The 25425-nt window shown below is 41.8% G+C and overlaps 1 protein-coding gene across 3 annotated transcripts; it reads right to left on the minus strand.

Moving 5' to 3' along the window:
• Positions 1-1799: 1799 nt before the first annotated feature.
• Positions 1800-24275, minus strand: Uhmk1 (U2AF homology motif (UHM) kinase 1). 3 transcript variants are annotated; one of them, NM_010633.4, is made up of 8 exons: positions 23351-23785; positions 20614-20906; positions 19409-19600; positions 17033-17127; positions 15724-15800; positions 15492-15590; positions 13493-13581; positions 1800-8391 (listed from the first exon to the last, which is right to left on the minus strand). In NM_010633.4, exons 1-8 carry the CDS (start codon positions 23616-23618, stop codon positions 8245-8247), a joined length of 1260 nt encoding a protein of 419 aa, NP_034763.3. In that variant the 5' UTR covers positions 23619-23785; the 3' UTR covers positions 1800-8244. The 3 variants fall into 3 exon arrangements, with proteins under 3 accessions (NP_034763.3, NP_001347738.1, XP_006496745.1); NM_001360809.1 differs by lacking the exon at positions 23351-23785 and adding an exon at positions 22876-23112; XM_006496682.4 differs by lacking the exon at positions 13493-13581 and having other exon boundaries at positions 8297-8391; positions 23351-24275.
• Between the last annotated feature and the right edge of the window lie 1150 nt (positions 24276-25425).

Below are 25425 nucleotides of genomic sequence, written 5' to 3' on the forward strand. Positions count from 1 at the left end.
AACCATAAAAGGCAGAGACAAGGGGTCCCCAGAGCAAAGCTGGCTAACCAGACTAGCTATGCTAGCAAGCTCTGGGACCGATTGGTTGAGAGACCCTTCTCAAAGATGGAAGAGTGATTGACAAAGTCTTCACATCAGCCTTAGGCCTTGACACATGGATGCACACATGCACACCAGCTCTGTACAATGCCCCCCTATGCCCACACCCACCACACATGTACAAAAGAGGAGTACACGCCTCGAAGGTAAAGTGTGGGGAGGGGGGAGATAACTGCATTTTAAAAACTGTTTGAATAGTTGCTATTATAGTTACAACCATCAGGGGGTCCAGTGTTGCCCTTAGAACAAAAGCTCAATAGTTCTAAGTGTGGTTCCAGGCAAGCAGCAATTGTACCCAGGAACACATCAGAAATGCAGCCCCATAGCTGACACAGACCTAGTCAGAACCCAAGAGCAGGGCACAGCAACTGTATTTTAGAAAGCTGAGCTGGTTCTGTTGTGTGTTCTGGGAACTGCCGAATTCAACACATAATCTCTAGTTGGAGCTCCTGATGTCCCTTAAGATGTTTCCACTTTTCCCTGTAAATTTATGATCCAGATGATAATTTTTTTGGGCCAGTGTCCCTCCTAAACTATAGCTCAGTTTCATGAGCTGTTGAATCTCAGAACATTAAGCATCTGAACTCTGAAGGGTGTCTGCCACCCAACTGACAGCTCTCACAAAGGGCTCTACATTATACTACCATGGCATTCCACTTGCTCCTCATAAACATACAACTATGGTCAAAATAACATCACTTGATTAAAGTTATCCAATCTGATAAAACACAGGATTAGCATATAAATCTCCCAACTGTTTTCTGTTGGACCAGATTATTTCTGCAATATCATGCACATTTTCTACAATTATAATTTGAAATTTACATTCTAGTACTGTCAATTTCGTTCCTTACCAAAATTAAAAATATAGGTTTTTTTCCCCCTTGTGCCATTTATTTATGGCACATGTGGTGCGCGCCTGTACATACACATGCATCAAGTAACAGCCTGCGGGGTCAGATTTCCTTCCATCTTATGATCTCCAGCCCTGGAAATCATTTACTTCATGTCATACGTGTATGTGTGTGAGTACATGTAAGTACACATGTATCCCTGCTGTCCACAGAGGCCAGGAGAGGCCACCACAAACCCTGCAACTGGAGTTATACAGTTAGGAGCCCTCTTGTGGGTGCTGGGAACCAAATCTGTGTCCTCTAAAAGAGTAGCAAATGCTAACCACTGAACCATATGTCCAGTCCTGGGAAATTTTTCACGTGAATTAAACCCGGGCCTCATGCATGCTGAAAAAAATTATTATTTTTTAATTTCTTTGTTCTTATTTGATGTTCATTGCTGTTTTGCCTGCATGTATCTGTGTGCTGATGTTAGATCCTCTGGAACTAGAGTTAGACAGTTGTGAGCTACCATGTGAGTGCTGGGAACTGAACCCAGGTCTTCCAGAAGAGCAGCCAGTGCACTAAATCCCTGAGCCTCTCCAGTCTGGGAAAAGTTATTAATGGTAGCTTGTAATAAAGACTAAAGCATAAAATATACTTACTTATTAGATGAGCTTGAATATCTATACTGTTAGAGACATATGAAGTAAAATTAGGGCAGTGATGCATACCTGTAATCCCAGCCCATGGGAGGTAGAGGCCGGAGGATCGAGACCAGCCTCAGCTGCATAGTGAGTTGAAGGGCAGCTGAGCTACCTGAAATGCTAGCTCGTTAAAAGAAGGAAAAGAAATAAGAGAGCACTTCTTTTCTTTGTAAGCTTTATTTTATCACTCTTATCCACCACACATCAGGAAGCTATCAACAGTGCATCGCATGGCGAGTCAGTTTACAATGAAACTCAACAAGGCAATTGTGTTTACAGAGAAGTTTTCAGCAAAAGTACGCAATGCAGCTCGCTGAAACACAGTGCTCACACTTTATAGGGAGGTGGAAATAAAGTCCTCTGCTATTCAGCAAGAAAATAGACATCTGAAAGACTGATAATGAAAAAAGAACATCTTGGTACTAAAACACATCTATCTACATTTATAGTCCCACTTAGTTCAAACAAACAAACCAATAATCAATCACACACAAGCAGCAAAACACCACAAAAACCAGAATCATAGCATCAGGAACTTTAGGAAATGCGAAGAGCAACACGCGACTGAAAGCCCAGGTAGAGACGTTACAGACAACACTCACTGCGCACTGAAGTGTTCCTGTCGTTCAAGGTGAAGGTGAACCAACAGGAGGCAACTGCCCTTACAGCGAGCGGGCTTTGGTTTAGGTGATCTTTCACATGTTGCTTAAACCAGACCTTCTATGCCCCAAACAGAAAGTTCATGTCTCCAAAGAAAAACAGTAGTAGCTTGATATTCACAACCAACCACTCCAATGCTGACATAGTCTAGAGACCAGAAACTATTAAAATGTACTGAGCATAAATTTCTAAGAGTAACAAAAAGATGAAAAAGATGGAGCCCTTTTTAGGATGGGGGGAAAAAAGCCTTCTACCCTAGATTTGACACTACTTAAGGAATGTTAAAGTATTTTAAGATTTTTCAAAAAGAGCTAAGAATGAAAACTAAACTGCTGGAAATGTGACAGCTTTGTATTCTTCTGGCTCACAGAAGTGCAGACTGAAGTTTCCTATCCTCGGATAGACACCGCTCACACTCCTTTTCACAAGGTGCCGTAACTGCATCGGTACACACGGATGCCGCCACCCACGTGCAACAGGAGGACCGAGGTGGCTGACCGCAGTTTCTCTCTGAGACTTGAGTCACAAGAACAGTAGTGAACACCAAATACACAAGGGAATTAAAATACTTCTTAAGAAAATCAAGAGAAACTGAATATGGGTATTTAATCTGGTCGGCCTCATAAACCCTGACAAGAGTCTTTTGGGGAAACGAGGATGAGGAATGTATGAGAAAGGCAATGTTTTAAATCTACAGGTAAAAAGTTTAGATTCTTAGACCATGACCTCTATGTGGAAGATTCCCGACACCAGTAAGGGAGCCATTTTTCCTCCTCTCTGCTCATGTCCATCTCTGTCTTCCCTGTTCTTATCTCTGACAGCCTTCTGATGACCCATCTAATAGAGTAACACAGCTGAAAGAATTCAAGTCACTGAGGAGCATCTGAGTCAACATGCGCACAATGTTTCTGCATGCTGTCTGATATCAGGAATAGTAAGAGGGGCTGACAGAGCGAAGGGAAGGGAGTCTGACCAAGGATCTTAAAGAATGGCTAGAACCCGCTCACAGATCATCAGGAGCTGAAGGTGGCAGTAGTAGCTGCTTATACAAGGTTCTCAGTAAGAAACAAACAAAAAAGTAAGCATTCCAGTCTTCAAGAATGTGACTTGCTTTGCTTTAACAGAGAGGTAGAGCAGGAGCAGCCGTGTTTTGTACAACAGAGATGAAATGACCTTGTAAGGCAAGCAAAAGCGGGCCTGCCTTGCCACTAAACACTAAGAACTCAGTTCACAAAGCACACTGAGCCTTCAAAAGAGCCACCACTTTTTCTTGGCATTATCATGACTGCTACCAGTCTAGCACTCCGGCCATCCTTTAGTGAGGTTCCCATGAACTCCAGCAAACACAGCTACCATGACTATGACTCTCTGAAAGGCACAAAAACAGCATGTTTAAAACAATCACTCCCGTAAGCAGCACAAGAATCAGGGAACGCGCTGAGCTATAGACACTATCAGGACAACAAAAGGTGTGTAAACTTGTGTGTTAGTCTTATATCCTGAAAAACACCTATGACCATCTATAGAACAGCTTCCTAGCAGAGCTGGGCAAGATGGTGCACATCTGTGACAAGCAGCACTTGGGAAGCTGAAGCAGGAAGATCCTGAGCTGGGGGCTTGTCTAGGCTACACTGCAAAACCCTGTCTCCAAAAACTTTCTATCCTAAATGCTCCCTGGCTTGTACATATTTCTTTTGACAGCTCATTTCTCCTATAAAGTCATAGCAAAAATACTCTAAGTTGTTTACCTTCTTCAATACCTAGTACCTGCCAACTGCTTGTCACAGTGTAAAGCAATAGTCACTGGTGACCACCATCTGGGGGAGGTGGCAAAGATAAAAATCATGATCCATCCTATGTTATAAGGTAGAGAAAGGATCAAAATTCATTCTTAAAAAAAATGGGGACACTCTAAAAACTAAAATATCCAAGCTTCTCCATGATTAAGAATCTAAAATCTAGTTCCAGGACAGACAAGGCTACACAGAGAACCCCTGTCTCGAACACCCAACCTCCCAGGAATCTAAACATACCAGATGAGCTCCACACAACAGCCTCAACAAGAGCAGTGTGTATTTGAGGAGACAGGCAACGCCAAGTGAAGAGTGCCAAACCCTAGGCAAAGAAAGGTAACTTGCCGAGCACCTCAAGAAATGGGGATTCTGTTGAACTAGAAGTGACCAAGGACGGGTGTGTAAGTGTCCACAACTTACAAGAAAGAGAGAGCTGGATCAGTAAGTGCTGAAGAAAGAACCTGATAAATGAAACTAGATCCCAGAATCAGATGTGACAGATAACTGGCCTTTCCATCAACATGTAATTCTGAAATAAGTCAAACTGGGATCATTTTATACATTTTTTTAAAAAGTATGCCAAGAAAATTCTGGACTCACACGAATCAATCCAAGTTATTCCAAGAGAAAGGCGACAGTGCAGTTCCCCTGGGACATCGGCCAGGTGAGGTTTAATATTTGACTTGCCCAGAACTTTAGCTACACATCATCCAACAGATGAAACATCACGATCTGTACCCTAACCTGAACAAAGAGCCCAGCCCGTACCCTTTGGGTGAGAGTCTAGGTAAAGTGCATGGTCACCAGTGCGTCCCCTCCCACTGTACTGCTATAATTCCCACCAGGTAGGCACGATGATGCTCATTTTCAGCGACTGTTAAAAATAAAATTGCTTAATAAACTGGCGGGAGAACTAACAAGAATGATGCCAAGTTGTCAGCCACCTGCCACATTCAGAAGAGCCATAAAACAGCATGATCCTCAGCCTGCTTCTACGTTATCCTCTAAGTGGTGCCTTGCCTGAGGGAAAGTCTAGACTAAGACAGAAGGAAGCCTTATGCCCCTCATACTTCGGCACCTTTCTCTGGGTGGCAGCACAGTTGCTGGCAGGTTAACATATCTTCAGCAGCTACATAACGACGAGAAGACCACACTCCTCTCAATTAAAACAGAGACAGATGAGTAGAACTATGTTAGTCATTTGATTCTAAAAGCAGCCATAAATTTAGATCAGTTTAGCAGAGAGGAAGAGTTCCCAAAGGGAGACGCTGTGCCAATGGTCACAAAGGAAGAAGAGTATCCAGTCATAATAAATGTAGACTTATGGTGAAATGCAGGCAGTACCTTTCTGGGGTACCCAGCACTATTATTCTCTTCCAACTACAGAGTTATAGTTTTGATAATGGCTACAAGTCTCCTCCTCCAAATACTTCAAAAGAACCCCAAGTTTTCCCTCGGGCAATCGCTTTCTGTGCCTAATCAGGGACAAAATGTGCACTGTATAGTGCTTTGGAAGAATAAAGACGAACCGAAGGAGGCAAGAGAGAAGGAAGGAAGCACAAATCTTAACATAGGGAGAGAAAAACTACCTGAGATAAAATTTGCCCCCAAAGACAGGGACTAAGTAACATGAGCGCTCACTTCTTTACCCCTTAGTAAGAGAATTCTAGGATTTTAATAATTTCAAGGAATTAAAATCCCTGTGCATATATTTATTGTGAAAATTGCATCTTTTGTAGTATTATTTGGTCCCAGTTTAAGAAAGATATTAAAATGAAAGTCCTGATAGTATCAGAGGAGGAGGAATCTGCAGCTGTCCTCTTTGGTAAAATGGGCTAAGAGCTATCACACAATGGTTTAAATCATAGCAGGTTATCTTTTGTCTTCAAGTCTGTGACTTCAATATAAACTATTTAATTCAATGATCTCAATGTAATTACTCGGGCTCACTCATTTACTTCCTCAGCTCCCTTAAAATCTGGCTAGCATCGTCTGTAACAAGTCTACAGTGTCAACTCTACACATGTGCATAGCTACATCTGCATGGATGAGGTTCACAGAATGCTGTGAGTACAGCAGTGTTAGCAGCATACTGCACGGTAAAGCTTGGCAGCCTACCTGCAGTTTATTTGCAAGGATCTCTTTTTTATGAGATATGGGAACATGTGCTAACCATACTTGCCCTTCAAAAGAATTCACTTGTATCTTGTGGTCATCAGTAGAAACGTAGAGACCTGCTACTAATGACCACAGAAGCAGCTCCTCATGTAAATATTTATGTTTTAGGAAAGCTTAGTTAGGACTTCACAGCCCTGATTCTATGTTCTTCAAGTTTGACTTGAAAACCAACCACACAATGAACCCCTGAAAAAGCCTTCTTCCCAAGACACTCATCAGGGACCACGAGAGACGAGCAGAGGTAACTCAGCAGCAAATCCCCTTACACCAAATGTAACTTCCTAAGTGGGAGCTCGGGACAATTTGATTATACTGACAAATGTTGGGCAGTAAATGTCTAAACAGGGTAAAATAATTCAACCTCTAAAATGCAAGTTTTAATGGAGTTTTTGGGAACTTGAACAGCATGGACAAGAGACTATATAAGCAGGCTGCCAGCAGGAAGAGAAACAAACACTCTTTCCTAAGGAAAAATAAATAAATAACACTTTCATTCAGGTAAGGAAATAGGAAAAACTCTGTCACAAGTGTACAATCTGTGGGTTATCTTGTATAATCAGTGCTTTACAAAAGTTTCCTACGTTTACACCTTTCAAGGCAAACTACTACAGAGCAGGAAGAACCCCACTCATATCCCTCAAGCCACAGTCCATCTGTGTCCACAAACTCGTGGCAACAGGCATCCTCTATCAAGGACACACTAGATTGCTATTGTTCTTTTAGAAACTGAATTTTCTTCCTTTCTACTTCAACCTTCTAATACATCAACCTTTCTTTTCCCTTACAGTCAAAAGCCGATGACTCGGGACACTGCCCTCAGGCTGCAGACAGAGGCGACGGGGAAAGGAGGAAGGTGGCAGGGCAGCAGGGCAGATGGGGGAGGAGGGTCTGTGATGAGCTGCCTTCTCTGCACTCTTCTCTTTTCCCGTCACTGTGCATCTAACTTTTATCTGATCCATTTCAATTTCCCATTATAGCAGAAAGAATCACATCTGGAAAAACTTTACAATTATCACAAGAGGTTCAGTACAAAAGAGATGAGCCAATCTTGGGTCTACAGTAGAGCAGAGAACAGGGTAACTTACACTCTGAAGAGCTACATGGAACCCTGGTCTAGACTCCACTTTGTTCTGCACTTTACAGTAATGAACTCTCTTGTCAATTACATTCTATCTGTCAGACCAACTTTCAAGAAACCTATAGCCCAAGTCTCTCAGGTGTGAAACCGGTAGGAAGAAATGGTTATAGAGTGTGTTAGCTCACAAGACTCACACTGTAAAATACACTGACTCAGATTCTCTATAGTCTTTCACACCTGCACACCCACTCAAGCATACACACTATACATAAAAATTGTGCAAGATCAAGCATCAGCTTTCTATTTTAAAAGCCTTAATAGTAATTTTAAAAACATTGATAGGCTCACTGCAGTTTCTTCGGAGGAATATTAAGTCCTACAGTACTCCTTTAGAAAAATTCACAACTCATTGTTAAGAACACGGTAGGTAACTGCTGCTTGACAATGACTTAACATTATTAGAGCATCCAGTGCCAGCTAGAATAACAAGGAGATACACCTGACAATACAAACAAATATTCTGTGATGTCACCAACCCTAACAAATTTGTTAATAGTATTTACTATGACAAACAACTCATCTTTGCTTCATCATCACATGAAATGACATCTTTTTAGGTTACATAGTAAAGAGCAGCACCTGCCCTACTGCACAAATAAAGGGTGGCCACATGGGTGCTCTAACCCCCTCAATGTATAGCTGAGAGGTCGGGTCCTACTCAGTGCCATGTTTGCAATGCAGTCACTGTCTGGGCAATGGCTGCACATTAGTAGGATTAAATAAATGTACAAGGTACCCTTTAAAATGGGTAAAGGGGTGCTCCTGCATTCAGCTGTGGAATATAATAATCCAAGAAATGGAAGAGGAGAAACAGGAAGTAGTCCTTAGGTTACTGATTAAAGCAAGGTTTGATAAAGATATCCCCTCTTGTAGGCACTCAGCGGGTAGAATGTAGCCACAACAAACTTCCCGTCAAACATCCTCCCAGTCAGCAACTTCTGAGCAGCTTTGGAATCACCAGCGTTCGCGTACTCAACGAAGACCTGAAGGAGGTTAGAGAAGACAACGTCATTCACCACATAACTTCAGAGTTACATCAGCGCTTTACCAACTTTAATGGAGACCTAGCCACAGGCCACATAACAATATCAATCAAAGACCATGGAAGACACTGGTTGCCTAAGATTATAATAGATTTGAACACTCATTCTGCCTGGTGTTTTTACTGTGCTTCAGTGTATTACAGCTGCCAACAGTATTCAGGGCAGTAATAGCCCAGGTTTGTAGCCCAGAAACATCAGACTACATCACACAGCCTAGGAGTTTTGTAGGTTTTATCATGTAAGTTTAAGTGTGCTGTTTATCAGTTTAAATGATATTAAATGCATGACTGTGTATCATCTGAGGATTTTGTTAAAACACAGATTTTTCTTAAGTCCAAAGTACAGCTTTAGTATCTAAATTCTTTTTAAAATTCAGAGAGAGAGAGAGAGAGAGAGAGAGAGAGATTGATTGATTGATTGTGTATGTTGTGTAGGTCAGAGAAAAACTCTCAGACATCAGCTCTCTCCTGCCACCTTGTGGGACCCTACAATTGAACTGAGCCCATACATAAGGCCTGCTTACAAGCGCCTCTACCCACACAGGCCTCTACCCTGAGCCATCCTACCTGCCTGTATCTGCTTCATATTCCTTAACTAACTCGAAGGTAATGCTGACGATCCACTGGGCACACTTTATAGCAGTAGGTTTAAAAACCCTTCCTTAAAACAGTTCCATTCACCAAATTCTTAAGAGTTGTCAAAGATCAGTTAGGTGAGAAAGCATCTGCGTTTACATGAAGCTCACATAGGAATGCGGACGAGGAGCCCACAGAGCAAATGTATGTAACACTACCCCATAGGAAGCTACACCTGTAGGATATGAAAGGTGCGTCTGGGCAAGGCTACTGAAAACGATTGTACAAGCTGTAGACCAATGCTGTAATAAAGATGTTCAAAACTGGTGATTTCCCTTCCCAGAGGTAGAGACGAGGACACAGTATCGTTAAGTTCTCTTTGCTGTCCTAAAGCAAAAAGGCAGGGAGGGGATGATTCCTGATGACTGTTCTTGGTTATCCCACATATTAGAAAATTAAGTACACTAAGAGCTGCCTCTCTGCTTAACCGTGTCCCTTATTCCTCATGTCAAGAATTCACCTGAGCTCAGGTGTCCAGAGACTTTTAAAGGGAATGTGAAAATGGATCCTTAAAAAAAAAAAAAAAAAAAAAAAATCACCCCTTAGCTCCTAACCTTTCAGTTTCTAGTTTCAGCCAGGCCCACATCACCCAAGCTGACCTAGACTTATGCAGCTGAGGACCTCCTGAGCTCCTCATGTTTCTGCCTCTCAAATGCTGGAGTGACAGGCATGTGCCACCAACTCTAACTCTTATACATATTTTCTTTTACATGTTTTCCTCAAATTAATCTTCTTACAAATCCAAGCACATTCCCAGTTCTCAACTAGCTTTTCACAAGAACCCACTTCTCGTTTGAAAAAAAAAAAAAGCCAAATTTTCTCCATGAGATATAAAAGAAAAATTTCTAATAGAGTTCCAGGTGCACGTGCCCGTGTGTACACACACAGGTGCACATGCACATGTGTCTGTCTGCGTATACACACATAAGCGCATGTGCAGTTCAGGCTAGAGGTTGAGGGCTGGAGTCTTCCTCACTCACTTTTCCACCTTATTTTTAAAGACAGAGTTTTTCAATGACCCAGAGCTCACCAATTACCTAGACTGGATGTCTAACAGGCCCCAGAGTCTCCTGACCCCACCTCCTCAGCACTAGAGCACAGGTGCATGACAAGACACTTGGCTTTTTACATTGATACTGGTATTTAAATGGGTCTTCATGCTTGCACAGCAAGAACTTTCCCAACTGTGCCATATCTCTGGCCATTTCATTAATATAACAAGTCCTATGTGACCTATGCCTTGGTCATTCCATCTTATACAAGTATTCTGTTAAGCATGGTGGGGAACATAAAACCTAAGGAATTTAGACCTCTGATGGAATTTTCTGAGTGTACACACACACACACACACACACACACACACACACACACACACACTAATTTTTTCCCTTCCATATAACTATTTCTAAGCTATGCACTATTCTTGAAGACAACGTGATGATTACCCAGTGATAAGACATGCCTTGATTTTAATCTATAAAAGAGGCTGGAGAGACCTCTCACTGGTTTAAGTGCTTGCCCTACAACTGTGAGGCCTGAAGACTAGATCCCAAGAGCCCATGTAAAATGACAGGCAGGCAGAGCAACTTGTCTGAACTCCAGCCTCTGAAAGCAGAGACAGGGGAGCCCCAGAACAAGCCAGCTCAGTAAGACTAGCCATATTAGCAAGCTCTGGGTTAACTGAGACCCTGTCTCAGGAGGTAAAGAGGAAGAGCGACTAAGAATGATTCCCAACATTGGCCTCAGGAATCCACATGTATACACACACACACACACACACACACACACACACACACACACACACACACACACAAATGAAAATTAGATATAGTGACACTTGTCATCTGTTCTGAAACCTCATCTCTAAAATGAGTCATTAAATGGAAATAAAAGCATTTCCAAATGGCCAGAACTATAGTCTGCTCAGATTGTTTGAATGGAATTATATATGAAAAATGCTATCAATAAAGTTACATATAACTTTTGCTAGAGGATATGTATGTCCTATAAGGTAGTTGCAATCTTTATTAGTCAACACTATCTTCCAATATGGAAGTTAACACATTAATGACCATTTTTATCTTCTCTCTTGTCTTTGTCATAAAATAAGAAGTATATGCTGGCTACAGGCAGCTTTCAACAACATACCTTTTTACTCAGTACAAAAAGGTTACAATACGATTTCATGAATAACAAGTCTATTTCTGATTTTTATATATCAATTATTCCCAAATAAACACAACAAAATCCAATATATAGACATGTCATTTGCAAAACCCATGTCACATCTCTTCGACTGCTACACAAATGACCTGCAGCTCTACACCATATCAATGCACACTAGACAATCACTTTACAACTTACCATAAAAAGTAATTATCCATTATATCATATTAACTTTCTTTGCTTTTATAACTTGTATTATAAGATATAAGTCTCTGTTTCTCTTTTTATTTAATTGTTTCTTTTATTTTTGGTGATCTTGGAAATGAAACCCTGGGCCAGACAACTGAGCCCTTAGTCTCAAGTTTCCCCTTTCTAGAACTTGTTTGGACATGCTTCTATGCCTGCCTGCCTCCCTTCCTGCAGCCTGGGATAGGGCTGGGGGTAAGGGAACCTGCTACCAACCCTGAACTTATTCCCAAGACCCACATGGTAGAAAGAGGGAAAAGATCTACACACACACACACACACACACACACACACACACACACACACACACACACAAACTTTTTAGTAAAGACTGGCTTTACACAAACACACACACAAATACACAAACACCATGGTATACAGGTACACAAACAATAAAAATGTGATGAAAATTCTAATACAAAATGGTTTTACCAACTAAGTAATAAATAGATTGGAAAATTTTCTTGAAATGGCAAATTTTCTCATACTAATAAAGGCCTTTCCATATCAGCTCCGACTGAACGTCCCTCCTGGATACGCTGCCATTTTTCTGGTCTGGGTCTGTTTCACTTGCTCACTGGGTTTAGTGCTGAATCAGATGGCACAAATGCTGACTTCAAATGTTCTTCCAGTGCCCTAGCCGGGTATATCTTGATCTGTGACCTACTCTCCCCAGTGCAGGACACATCTCACCTGCTCTCCTTCCTCACCGTGTGCTGCCCAAACCACCTTCCTGAAGTCTGTCTGGAATACTAAGGGACTTGGTGGGATTTGCTGTCTGTTTTATCTGAATTCTCTTATTGCCTTCATATCCTGACTCAGATGTAACCTTCCCAGAATGCCCTTTCCTACCACCCATCCTAAGGGCAGTCCACCTTGCCCTCACACTTCCAAAGCAACACCACTTCCTCAATCTAGCTTTCTCGCTTGCACTTATCTCCATTTTAAAAATTTTGCTTTGATCACTTTTCTGTGCCAAGTGCTTAGAACATAGTAAAATACTGGCTAGCAAACAAAACATCAAGGATGTATTTAGCATGCTCCTGACAATGAATAAGGTAACTGTTAATGCTAGCAGATTAGCAGTATTAGACTATAATACATGCTCTCCAGGTCTTTTAGTTGTCACTAGTTTCTGTAACTCTGAACACAATCAGCAGGTATGGTGGCATGTGCCTGTAGTCCTAGTCCTCAGGAAGCCGGAACCCAGGACTGGTAAAGTACATAACTGGAAGTGACTGCAGTCTTCCAGTGGGAGCCCTGCATCTCCAGCACAGCTTCTCCAATGGGAGACAGACAGGTAAGAAGGACCTCGGTGCAGAGGTTCGGGCTGCCTCTGTAGTTTACAGCCCCAGGGCAGTTCCCTCGGTGGAGTGACATGGCTCAAATGTTAACAGTGAGGAGAAGAGAAACCTGAAATGGTATTGCTTCTCCAAAAGTAAAAATAATATAGATGAAGTGTTTTCTTGTCCTCTTTGCCATGTAATTGATTACAGAGAAAGTTTCTAATGAGAATGCTGTGAGCAGTCTTTACCCAGACAACTTACAGAGGAGTCAGGACTGTCACAGGCTAGTCACACTGAGACACAACTCAGGCATGAGTCTCCATCCAGAGTAAGTGCTTTCTGTCTTTAAAAGATCACTAATTCTACTGCATCAGAACCGAACCCAACTGGTTTTCCAAGTTTACTAAATTAGAACAAAGTGAACCAAATAGTTCTTGAATTGAATCTAACTGAAATTAACACACAATTCACTTGGTACCACTGTTTACAATGGCTCAAAAGGAGATTAGTCTTCTATTATAATAAAATGTAAAACCTCACATAAGCTGTGAGAAAAACAAGAACGTTTAGAAAGGTATAGAAATAAGAAGGCAATGATGACCTACACTGCAAAAGTCCGGGGTGCACCTGTCCACAGAGCCCAGCTCATACAAGACTTTAATTTCATAGTCTCCAAATAATTCTGCAATTATAAACAAATTTGCTTACTTGTCCTCTGCCAGGATTTTCCTTTGGAACAAGCAGAGAAACCACTGGTCCATATTTCTGACACTCCTCTTTCACATCTTCTACAACATCTGGTTATAAAATCACACAGCAGGTAATTATTACTTGAGAATTCAGTGGCACATAGCTAAGCAATGAAGTTATTTTCCTTAACTTAGGAAATAAAACAAGAATATAAATTCAATGCACTAACAAATCTATTTAATAGTCTACATTTAACATTTAAGTACATTACAGTTAAATAGTTCAAACTTAAAACATCTTCCCAGCTTTATTCTGTTCCTGCTCTTGAAGGCAACCAGCACTGTGAAGTTCCTCTGTAGCCTGCCAGCATGATCAGTGGATTATAAGCATATGCATTTTATGTATTTCAAGTAAAAAGTTCAACTTTAATATTTCTTTTTGTTTTTTCCAGACAGGCTGGCCTCGAACTCAGAAATCTGCCTGCCTCGACCTCCTAAGTGCTGGGATTAAAGGAATGCGCCACCACTGCTCGGCTAACTTTAATATTTCTTAAATGTCTCTTTCTAGTTTTGTATATTTAAATATATATATATATAATATGCTTATGAGTATCTTGCCAGAAGAGCGCATAGGACACTTTGGAACTGGAGTTACAAGACCATTATGAGCTGCCAGGTGGGTGACAGCTGATCCACCTCTCTGGACAACTGCCCAGATTATTAAAGAAATCGTCTCATTTGTTTTATGGCTGTATACTTTTGGACGGTTTACAATGTTCAAGAAATTACCCAGTGTCTCCTATCAGAAGACTTCCTATTTCAAAACTTTTTGATATTATACACAATATTGTTAACATCTCATTTATTGAGTATGTCTCAGAGCTGATGTACACTTTTTCAAGCAATGTCATCCAAAATTTGTTTAAGTGCCAGGCAACAAAGGCATAGCAATTTGGTTTGAACTGATGTAGTTTGATTTCTTCCACCTTAAATGTTTATTGGGTGACCACTATGCATTCTTTCAAAGATGCTACTATATTCCAGTGTTACTAGCTCGTGAACAAGATCCAATTCTTAATCAGAGAAATCAAGCACATTAGATATGTGCACACCGGTCACTGTTACAACTTTAACCAACTGTTTTCCTACAGAAAAGATACAATCATTCCAAACTACTGTTCTCTGAACATGTCATACTTTCTACTTGATGGTACTTCTTGCTACCCACTTAACTTTTAGATAACTAATTACTGAACTCAGCTGTAAGCTCTGCTGTGACAGCCTGCACTCACTCAGGCCAGGCTGAGCACCCGTTCTCTGTCACGTGCCTATGTCTCTCTTGCCTTAAAAACAAGAAATAATCCCACACGAAACAGTGAATGTATCCTGAATGAAAAAGCTGTGAAAAGCAAAAAGAAGAGGCGAGGAGCAGAAATGGCAGCAAGAGAAGGGACAGGAAAGACAGCTCAGAGTCCAAAGCCTAGGTGTAAATCTTGGTGGATTTGTCGGGTCAGAGTCCAAAAGACGGAAGAATCAAAAAGCACATCACAGAGCTCAATGGTGAGGAGCTCTGAATATGTTTGGCCCAGGGAGTGGCACTATTAGGTGGTGTGGCCTTGTTGGAGGTGGGTCATTGTGGGTGTGGACTTTAAGACCCTCAAGTTAGCTGCCTGGAAGCCAGTCATCTCCTGTTTGCACTCAGAACAAAACTTAGACCTCTCAGCTCCTCCTACACCATGCCTGCCTGAGCTCTGCCATGCTCCCAGCTTGATGACAATGGACAAAACTTCTGGACCTGTAAGCCAGCCCCAACTAAATGCTGTCCTTTATAAGAGTTGTCTTGGTCATGGTATCTCTTCACAGCAGTAAAACCCTAACTAAAACAAATGGTATTTTTAAATTTTTTATATTTATAAAAATATAGAAGAATCCTAGAAATAAAGTGTATATAGCACAAACCTTGGTCACAGGCTGTGTGTAAGAGAGAAGCACTGCAGTCTAACTTGGGAAGCACTGACCTTCATATTCATCTTCATTTTCAAGGTAATCATCATCCAGCACATTGAGGAGCCTGAGCACTGGAGTCGGAAGCATCACCAGATCTTCAATATGAGGGGCTGTGAAAGTTCACCACAACATGCTTCAGTGTAATTCCCCATACACTGATAAACTGATCAAACTGGAGCCTGAGAATATACACAGATTACTGCCGAGTGACCAAGGGGGAAAATAATGACAGATACAACTTACCAAAAGGAATGCTAAAGAATGGGCTGCACAATGCCATCTCAGCAGGGATTCTTCTGCCCGGGTCATCATGAAGCATGCTAAAACACAACAGCATCATTATGATTACTGCCAGATCTTCTGAGAGTGAAACTATCAGAAAAAAAAGGCTCAGTGTTCATGTCGGTACTACTTCTATTAGCATGGACTGCAGAACCATCCCCTGTGGAGCATACAAAGGCCACCTGAGCAACAATGAAATAAAAACATGAGACCTTTCTGACACAGCATCAAGCTATATGACAGTTATATGTCTCTAACTATAATGAGACATCAGACATATGCACACACTGCAACAATGTTTATGGTAGCACGATTCTGCTGTGGCTTTTTCAAGACAGGGTTTCTGGGTGTAGCCCTGGATGTACTGAACTCACTCTGTAGACCAGGTTGGCCTCAGACTCAAGAGAGATCCACCAGCCTCTGCCTCCTGAATACCAGAGTTAAAGGTGTGTGCTAATAAATGAGAGAAAATAAGGTAGGAAGCAAACAAACAAAACAAAAGCCAAATAGATTTTAAACAGCAGATGAAACTACGGGGACTACTGCACACACCAAGTAAATAAAAGTAAGCCTCTGGGGAAACTAAAGAGCTAGAGTTACCCAGAAATTAAGACTTCCTGAAGTAACCAGTCCAATCTCCTATCCACAGAAAATCCCAGTGTGAAAAAAAATCGAATTTAAATGATCCAAAAGGGGGAAGATAATGGAGAAAGACAAAAAGACAGACAGGAGGAGAGAGAGGGAGACTGATGCGGGGAAAGGGAGTATAACAAAACAAAGAGAAAACAAGGAAGAAGAGCCGGATTGCAGGAGGGAAAAACAAAATACCTTCCCCACTCCTTTGCTGCTCTGAGACTATGCCTTACATGCAGCTCACTGTATCCTCGGCTACAGCTCTTCTGCCCCAGCCTCCAAAGCAGCAGCATAAAGACATGTGCCATCCGTCATGCCTGGCTCGCTTTAACATCACAGAAAAACAGCAGAAGGTGACACTATGTAATTACAAGGTCATCTCAATCACTCTGCTTTGTTTGAAACAAGGTCTCTCTTAGTAGACCAGGCTGGCCTTGAACTCACAGAGATCCTTCTACCACTGCACTAGAGGGCTGGGATTAAAGGTGTGAGCCACCTCACCTGGCTAAAATTCCTACCTCTGAAGAAATTGCAGCTACATAACTAGGCAAATCAGTAATAGTAATAGAAATAAATTAAAGAAAAAACCTTTAGCTGGTAGAGGTCTGCAAAGCAAGTTATACTATGTCTATCATACCTTTTGATAAGGTCTCTGAGGTGATAGGCTGGAATTGCGGCATTCACCACTGCTTTACTGGCAAATATATGATCAATAATAGCAGAACTGTTTGCCTAGAAGGAGAAACGTTTTCCTTAGGTTACTCGACTGAGCTTGCATTTACTACGCAGTAGCCAAATGTAACACGAGTAACATTCAACACCTCTTTCAAAAACTTATCATCTTAATTGGAAGAGATAGCATGTCATGAATTTCTAAAGGCACCAATACAGCCTGGCACTAAGAACATGTCCTAAATGAACGGGTAAAACGCAAAGGTCACACTGAGACGTGGTTTTATGAATGAATGTAATGGTGGGTCGCAGTGCCTGATGATAAGTCTTTTTGGTTTTCAGGAAAATAAACTTTCATTGAGAAAAGGACAAATGAGAATGCTGCCTTTGCTACATTCTTCACAACGCCATTTATAAGTACTAGCCCTCTGTCCTTCAGCGCTGTGGTGATTACTCTTCGCTGTCAGTGCAGAACCACTGAGGACACTGGTAAGATGCACTTCTTTGGTTTGCCTGCTAAGACATTCCCAGAGAATATTCACAGAAGGGGGAGGCCTACACACACCATGTAGATGGCACCCTGTCATGGGCTTGGGGAGAGAATAAAGAAAAAGGGTGACAGCCAACCAAGCACTAGAATGGCCTCTCTCTGCTTTCTGGCCATGCCCTCCCTGCCAGCACAGACCAACGCCTTTAAAGATGTGATCCAAAATAAATATTTCCAACCAGACACAAAAACGTACTAACACTATGCAACAAGGTACTATGCTAACTCAGAATGCAGAGCTGTGCAAATAACTAAAAAGATCAGATACCTACCATCTAGACTCTACGGGTTAATTACCATGGGCCACAAACTATTTTTAAAAATTGTGTAACATTTCTTCTTAGCCTTAGTAATCTTATAAGATATTACATCACCAGTCTTCTTATTCTGCAGGAAGCAAATGGTTTGACAAACGCAAATAACTTGGAAGGAGGTGAAAGTGAAGCACAGTTGGACTTCAGAATCTGTGCTCGTGCCCACCTGGCAATCTGCATGAGGTAATCAAATAGATTATGGCACTTTACCTGGACACAGGTGTGTGAGATGCCATTAGCATATGTCACACCTCCAAATTTCATACAGATTTGAGTGTGACCTACTTCTGATGTATTCTGGGCCAAGTAGATACTATCCAAAGGGTCTAATACACTCAAAGCTAATTTAATGATTGATCTATATTCAGAGTAGCACTAAAGAAAAAAAAAAAACTTAGCTTATGAGCTATTTGAAATATCACTACTAGAAAAAAAGTGACACTGGTTTTATGCCCATAGCAGCACTTTTTGGGCCAAAACTAAACATAAGGCAATCCTACCAAAGAGGAGATATATTCCTTCCAAGGATTGCTAAACTGTAAATCAATGACTGGAATTTACACAAATCAAACTGTAATGCTCACCTATTTACTAGATGTTTATTATTAAAATATTTATTTAAATACTTATTGTTTAAAACCAGATGCAGTGATAACGTCAAAGTACTATATATCAAACCTCTAGCATAAGGAATACTGAGACCATCACAATAATAAACCCTCATTATACATTTTAAAAACTAATTATGGTTAATTCCTAACATAGAGACATACAAAGAGTTCATTCCGACATCAGGGGCTTGGAACTTAGGAGCCATACTCCCCCACAAGCAACAAAGCAGTAGCCACTATACCACAGTCATGAGCGCTAACTAGCCAGTGCAGGATGTTTCACAGCTAGGAAATTTAATTCATGCAAAGTGCCATGGAACTTTGGAAATCTTCTAAGGTTGGAATAGAACTGATCATCCAGCATGTGACCCGGAACAAGCTATATTATACAACTGTGCCTCTAGCTTTCACTTGTTAAACAAAAGCAGCCAATATCCACTCTACCCTTATACACTTTAACAAGGTTATACATTAAAGTACTTTTTAAACTGTAAGGCATTATTAAAAGATTATTATTATTTAACTTACCACCTATAATTCCACTAGTAACCTTTCCAAAGTTACGACAACTAATTTGGTCAACAAAGGGAATTTCTTTTGCCTGTTTGGGATCGTGCACGCAAACATTTGAGCAAATGCTTACTACATCCCAAGACCTAGATTAACAGCTGGGAGGAGGCACTGTCGTCAATGGATTTGATGCTGCAGGCAGGCATTAGTAGAGGTACTGAAGGTACTGTAAATACATCCAGGAAGGAGAGGATGCAATCAGACTCCCTGACACGCCGCCATCCCCAAAAATGATCATCATAAAGCAAATATCCCTAAACTGATTAAAAGCTGCAAAGCCAAACTGCCCCGCAGTGTACCTTCCATTCCTGAGATCTGACTGTATGTTTCAGCTTCATTCCTGAGAACATTTCCAGTAAAATGATTCCGAGGCTCCACAGATCAACAGCTGAGGTACATTCTGTATCACTCTGCAGGCCGGCCTGGGCCAAGCAGTTCTGCAGCTCTGCTTCAGGAGCGCGATACCCGTCTGTCTGAATATACTTTACGTCCTACAGAAGATGAACAAACATCACAGCCGATAAGAAGTGTCTCGCTTGCAGGGCGGTGGTGGCACACACCTTTAATCCCAGCACTTGGGAGGCAGAGGCGGGCGGATTTCTGAGTTCGAGGCCAGCCTGGTCTACAAAGTGAGTTCCAGGACAGCCAGGGCTATACAGAGAAACCCTGTCTCGAAAAAACAAAACAAAACAAAACAACAAAAAAAGTATCTCGATTTCCATCCATTCATGGATTCTTCAGTGGTACAGAAGGTCACTGACAAATGCCATGAATCTGAGTCCTTATCTACCATAATTCCTCAGTTCCTTAACTGGACAGTTAGCACAGGAAAGCTGGACACGTTCCATACAGTTGCTCAAAAAGAAGTCCTTTTTTTTTTTTTTTAAGATAACTTCTTACCTATTATATACTGACAAGAAAGATACTCTCCAAAAACCTAATAAATCATAGAGAAAGGAGGACTTGGCTGGACGGTCACATCCACCATCAGCCGTGAATAAGAGTTCCATCACCGAAGAAACAGCGACCCAGCAACTCACCAAAGGCTGACAGAGCCTGAAGAGCTTTATGTGGGCTAAGTACGCTTAGTAATTTCTGAGCTTTCTTGAGCCTCACTAACTCTTACCTGACCTAAATTTATGTCCTTCTTTCACACAGCACCACCGAATTATTTTAATTTGCTACATTAGCAACACTTTGGTACTAGGGAAGTACACCGTCAGTCCCTAAATTACCATTGGTTTTTGGGGTTTTTTGTTTTGTTTTGTTTTGTTTTTTTGTTTTTCGAGACAGGGTTTCTCTGTATAGCCCTGGCTGTCCTGGAACTCACTCTGTAGACCAGGCTGGCCTCGAACTTAGAAACCCGCCTGCCTCTGCCTCCCAAGTGCTGGGATTAAAAGCATGTGCCACCATCGCCCGGCTTAAAGTACCACTGCTGTTAAAAATATTTGCCTTGGACCACGAGGTTTTTAAAACACAACGGAGAATAAAAGGTATTTCTTACCTGATTGCCTTCTTTGAAGCTGAGTCCAAAGTCAATAAGCTTAAAACACTCATTCTCCGCACTCCACAGGATGTTTCGTGGTTTGAGGTCTGCATGGACGTAGCCCTCATGGTGAAGAAAAGCGAGGGCCTCCAGAACATCTCGGGCACAGTGCTGTATCATCCACATGGAGCAGCCCTGATGACTGGAATATAAAAGCAATTCCGAAACACTGACATCCAGGAGTTCAAGCAGCAGACAGCGTGATGGCACATTGGGAGAGAAGTGTATGGTAAAGACTCCATATAAAGTCACTAGAAGAAGGAAAAATTACAATACTTAAAAAGATCAATTCATAGTTACTTATTACCCAAATAGTTAACTCTGCTATATGAATTTGAGATAAAGAGGATTTTATCTCCATGTGTGCACACATACATGCACATGCAAGACAGCTGTTATAGTAAAAAACTGAGATTCCCTCTAGTTCAGCGGTTCTCAACCTTCCGAATGCTGCAACCCCTTAATACAGTGCCTCAGTGACCCCAACCGTACAATATTTTTGTTACTTCATGTTTATAATTTTGCTAGTTATGAACCCTAGTGTAAATATCTGATATGCAGGATATCTGATATGCTTTCAACCACTATGAAAGGGTCACTCAACCCCATAAGGAGTCTTGACTCACAGGCTGAGAACCACTGCTCTAGGCAGACTTAGCACTGTCTCTTCCCTTAAGAGTTAATCCAGTAGGTTGAGAATTTAGCTCAGTGGTAGAGCACTTGCCTAGCAAGCGCAAGGCCCTGGGTTCAGTTCTCAGCTCTGGGGAAAAAAAAAAAACAAGATTTGTCTTTTAAGCCGGGCGTGGTGGCACACGCCTTTAATCCCAGCACTTGGGAGGCAGAGGCAGGCGGATTTCTGAGTTCAAGGCCAGCCTGGTCTACAAAGTGAGTTCCAGGACAGCCAGGGCTGTACAGAGAAACCCTATCTCAAAAAAAAAAAAAAAAGAGTTAATCCAGTTGGGTGGGTCAATGACCTGTCTAAGGGCCTAAATGCTAAGAGAGGTAAGAGTCGTCTTAGTCTATGCTTTTCTCAAACACTTTCTGTTAAGCTCCTCTTCAGGCCTTTTGGCTGCCTGACCACTCCCCACTTCCCCTCCACACATGGCTGCCCTCCATGTTGCTTACCACAAGCGTCATCGCTTTTTCTCTATTTTATTTTCCCCTCCTCAGAGCAGTTACTGAGATTTAAGGCTTGCCTGCCCTGGGGTTTTTCTTTTAAAGTCTAATGAAAAATTCCTCGAGCGTTACCCCAGTGTCATTTGGCCACCAAGGCAGTAGGCACCCAAATCCCTGGAAACACTGGGAACTGAGCTCCGGGCCTCTGCAAGAACAGCAAAGGCTCTCTAACCACTGAGACACACCCACACAACCCCACCCCACGGATAAAAATGACAATGATAAGCAAGAAACTTCCACTATTCTTCCAGGGAGCGAGCATTATCTTTGGACAGCCGGGTTAAATAAAATAAAGTATGGCGATATATGGCACAATTATTCAACCTGTGTTTCACCAAGAACTCAACACTCAGTGGTGGGTGAATATGCCCTTAAGGTCTTAAGATAAAATTACTTTAAAAACCTATGATATTAAGTAACCCTTAAGAGCAAATTGAAGGTTGCCTGATCCAAAACAGCATTCTATGCTCATATATATATATATACATATATATATATATATGTATATATATATGTGTGTGTGTGTACATGTGTGTGTATATATATATATACACACATACATATATGTGTATATACATAGACATATGTATACACACACACACACATATATATACGTGTATATATATATATATATACACACACACATATTATATACATCAATTACAAATAACATTCTAATGTAATCACGCAAGAGATTCAACAAGTACTGAGGCATGCAAAAAATGTTCCTGTCAAACACCAAAGCTATAGTGATATACCGCTTAGTAAGATTAAGGAAAAAAAAGAAAAACACACTAGCATTAGGACATTCTATCAATGTAGTATTATAAATAAATAAATAAATAAATAAATAAATAAACAAACACTTTCTTCAAGCTACACATGGGTTCTATTTGCCAAGATCTATGACGCTTCTTTACTAACCAAAGTTATAACCGCTTACAAGCTCTCTGCCTGTACGTGGATTAGCAACGAGGACTGCTTCCATATATCTGTGGCCCAAACAAGCTTACATTCTAAATCTCTGAGTCATGAAAGTCTTACTGAAGCAAACGCTGTGCTCTTAAATATCACACTTCCATTAACTTCTAGGTAACACTGGGTTCCCTCTCCCAAATTCACACGAAATATGTATTTTTTTTTCCGTTCTCAGTAGTATGTCATTTGATGTCAATGATGGCACTGGATGCCCTAGAATATTTTCCATTTGGAAAAGATGCAAAATTTTCCACTCAAGACATGACAACCTGGCAAACTCATGCCTTTCACTTTCTAACTACCGGATGAAAACCTAAGCAAACTGGACTTTACTAAGCATTTGCTATGTAATAATCACTTCCACCGTATACCTCAGACAGCTGCAAAGGAAAGGTGGACTGAAAAGGGACCTGCATCGCGTGACAACTAGTGAGGCCCGATCCTCTCCTCCCACCTACAGGACCAAAGACCGGGGGCCAGGCGGAGGACGCTTATGCTTGAGCCGGGACATGGGCAGGACATGGGGGACAGCCACAATTACCGATGTTCCTGTGACCCTGCAACTGCTCCAGCGCCGCCCTCTCTTTGCGGAAACCATACTCCGCGGCCGAGGCCGCAGCCCCGGTGGTTCCCGGAGGCAGGAACTGCTTGAGGGCGCCGGGGGGCGAGCCCGGGGTACCGCAGCACCGCACCCGGTACACCGAGGCCGACGAGCCGCTGCCCAGGCGGCTCTGGACCTGCCACAGCCGCCCGAAGGCCTCCAGGAAGCGCGGCGGCTCGGCGCCCCACGCGCAGCCGGACCCCGCCATGGTGCGGGCTGGGCCGAGGACACGCGAGCCGACACGACGCGCCAGGCAGGCCCGCGGCGCCCGCCGTCACATCCCCGCCCGGACCCGCCGCTCCGCAGGGAGGGGCCTGCAGCGCTCCGACCGACTCCCCGGACCTCAGGCCGCCATGACACCGGAAGCCGGAGTGCACTCGGACCCAGCCGGAAGTGGGGGAAAGCCAATCCTAGAGGCTGAAGGAGGCGGGCCTAAGAGGGGCGGGGCCTCCAGGGGGAAAATTGTTTAGCACAAAACAACTGAGATATTAAACTTAATTATTAGAGATGGGGTGTAGCACAGTAGTAAAGTGCTTGCCTTGAATGCGCAAGGAAGGCCCTGGCTCCAGCAAAATATATGATTATTGATTTTTTTGTTTTATTTATCTTTAAAGAGTTATTATATTTGTATTTATATATTTGTGTATTTGTTCCTCATGTGTGCAGAAGTCAGAAGAAGGTGTAATATCTTTTGGTGCTGAAGTTACAGGAGATTGTGAGCTGCCGGGTTTGGGTGATGGGAACCAAAGTCCTGTCCTGGGGAAGATCAGTATTTCCTCATAGCCACTGAACTGTTTGTCTCTTGTGCAGCTATCTTATTTTCTATTACCTATTGTTTCAAGCTGAAAGCTACGTGCTTTCACATCTTCCTGATATCCATCATTACCACCTCCCTTTCTAATATAACTCCGATTTTCTTTGGAACAGTAATATACACAAAAGAAATACCTGGCCTCTCTCAGAAGTGGCTGTGACCACGCCCTCTCTCTAGTCAATAAGACCTTCCTGCATAACTAACAAGGATTTATTGGAAGATCTAACTTGACTCACTTAGATGTTGTGTTTTCTTCCCTGTTACTTCCTATCTCCTGCTTAAGAAAATAAGCGTAAAGCTAAAGACAGATTAGTTGGGGCTAGAGAAATGGCTTAGCAGCTAAGAGCACTGACTGCTCTTCCAGATCAGGGTTCAATTCCCAGCATCCACATGGCAACTCACGAGTGTCTATAACTCAAGTCCCAGAGCATCTGGCACTCTTACACAAACATGCAGGCAGAATTTCAGTGTATATAGAAATAAATAAATCTTAAAAAGCAAAACAAAAAATAAAGACAGATTAGTCATCCTGTTTATGAAGCAACTGAGAGAATAAAAGCAACATATTAATATATTAATTGGATGTGATCTATTGTGCCAAAAAGCCCAAAGTATGTTGTCTTAGATATGGAAGCATTCCCTTCTACAATTAATAATGCAGGGTTCTGCCAATCTCAGTGGACTTTTATCTTTGTGACCTATGTGTTTGCCTTGTCTTTCAGCATTTCATGGTTTTGAGAATGGGGAAAGAGACCAAAGAAGCACAAAAATAGCCAAAATGGTACTGAGTTTTCTGGTCGTATCCCATTAGCTAGTGCTTACCTAGTCATATGACCCAAGCTAGCTCCAGACAAGCTAGAAAATTCACATAAAATTCATAACTAATGGAAGAAGAGGAAACTGGGTGTATAGGGACAAATAAACGCAAGTCTAGATCATTCATGACCCAGAAGAAATGCAAAAGGTTTCTGGATCCTTGACAGCTTGGTAGAAATCCATTGTGCTTCCTAAAACCATCCTCCAGACTTCTTACTGGGGGGGGGCAGGGTGCCTATTTGATTAAAGAATCTTAATGTTTTAAAAACACAAGAGCTTTTATGCATATAAATATGCACAGTGTAGCATTTACCACATTAGTCATTTTTAAGTGTATAGGTAATATAAAATATTTTGACCTTGTGCAAACATTATCAACAAACAT

The sequence above is a fragment of the Mus musculus genome, chromosome 1 (assembly GCF_000001635.26).
Source record: "Mus musculus strain C57BL/6J chromosome 1, GRCm38.p6 C57BL/6J".
Classification (NCBI taxonomy): Eukaryota; Metazoa; Chordata; class Mammalia; order Rodentia; family Muridae; genus Mus; species Mus musculus.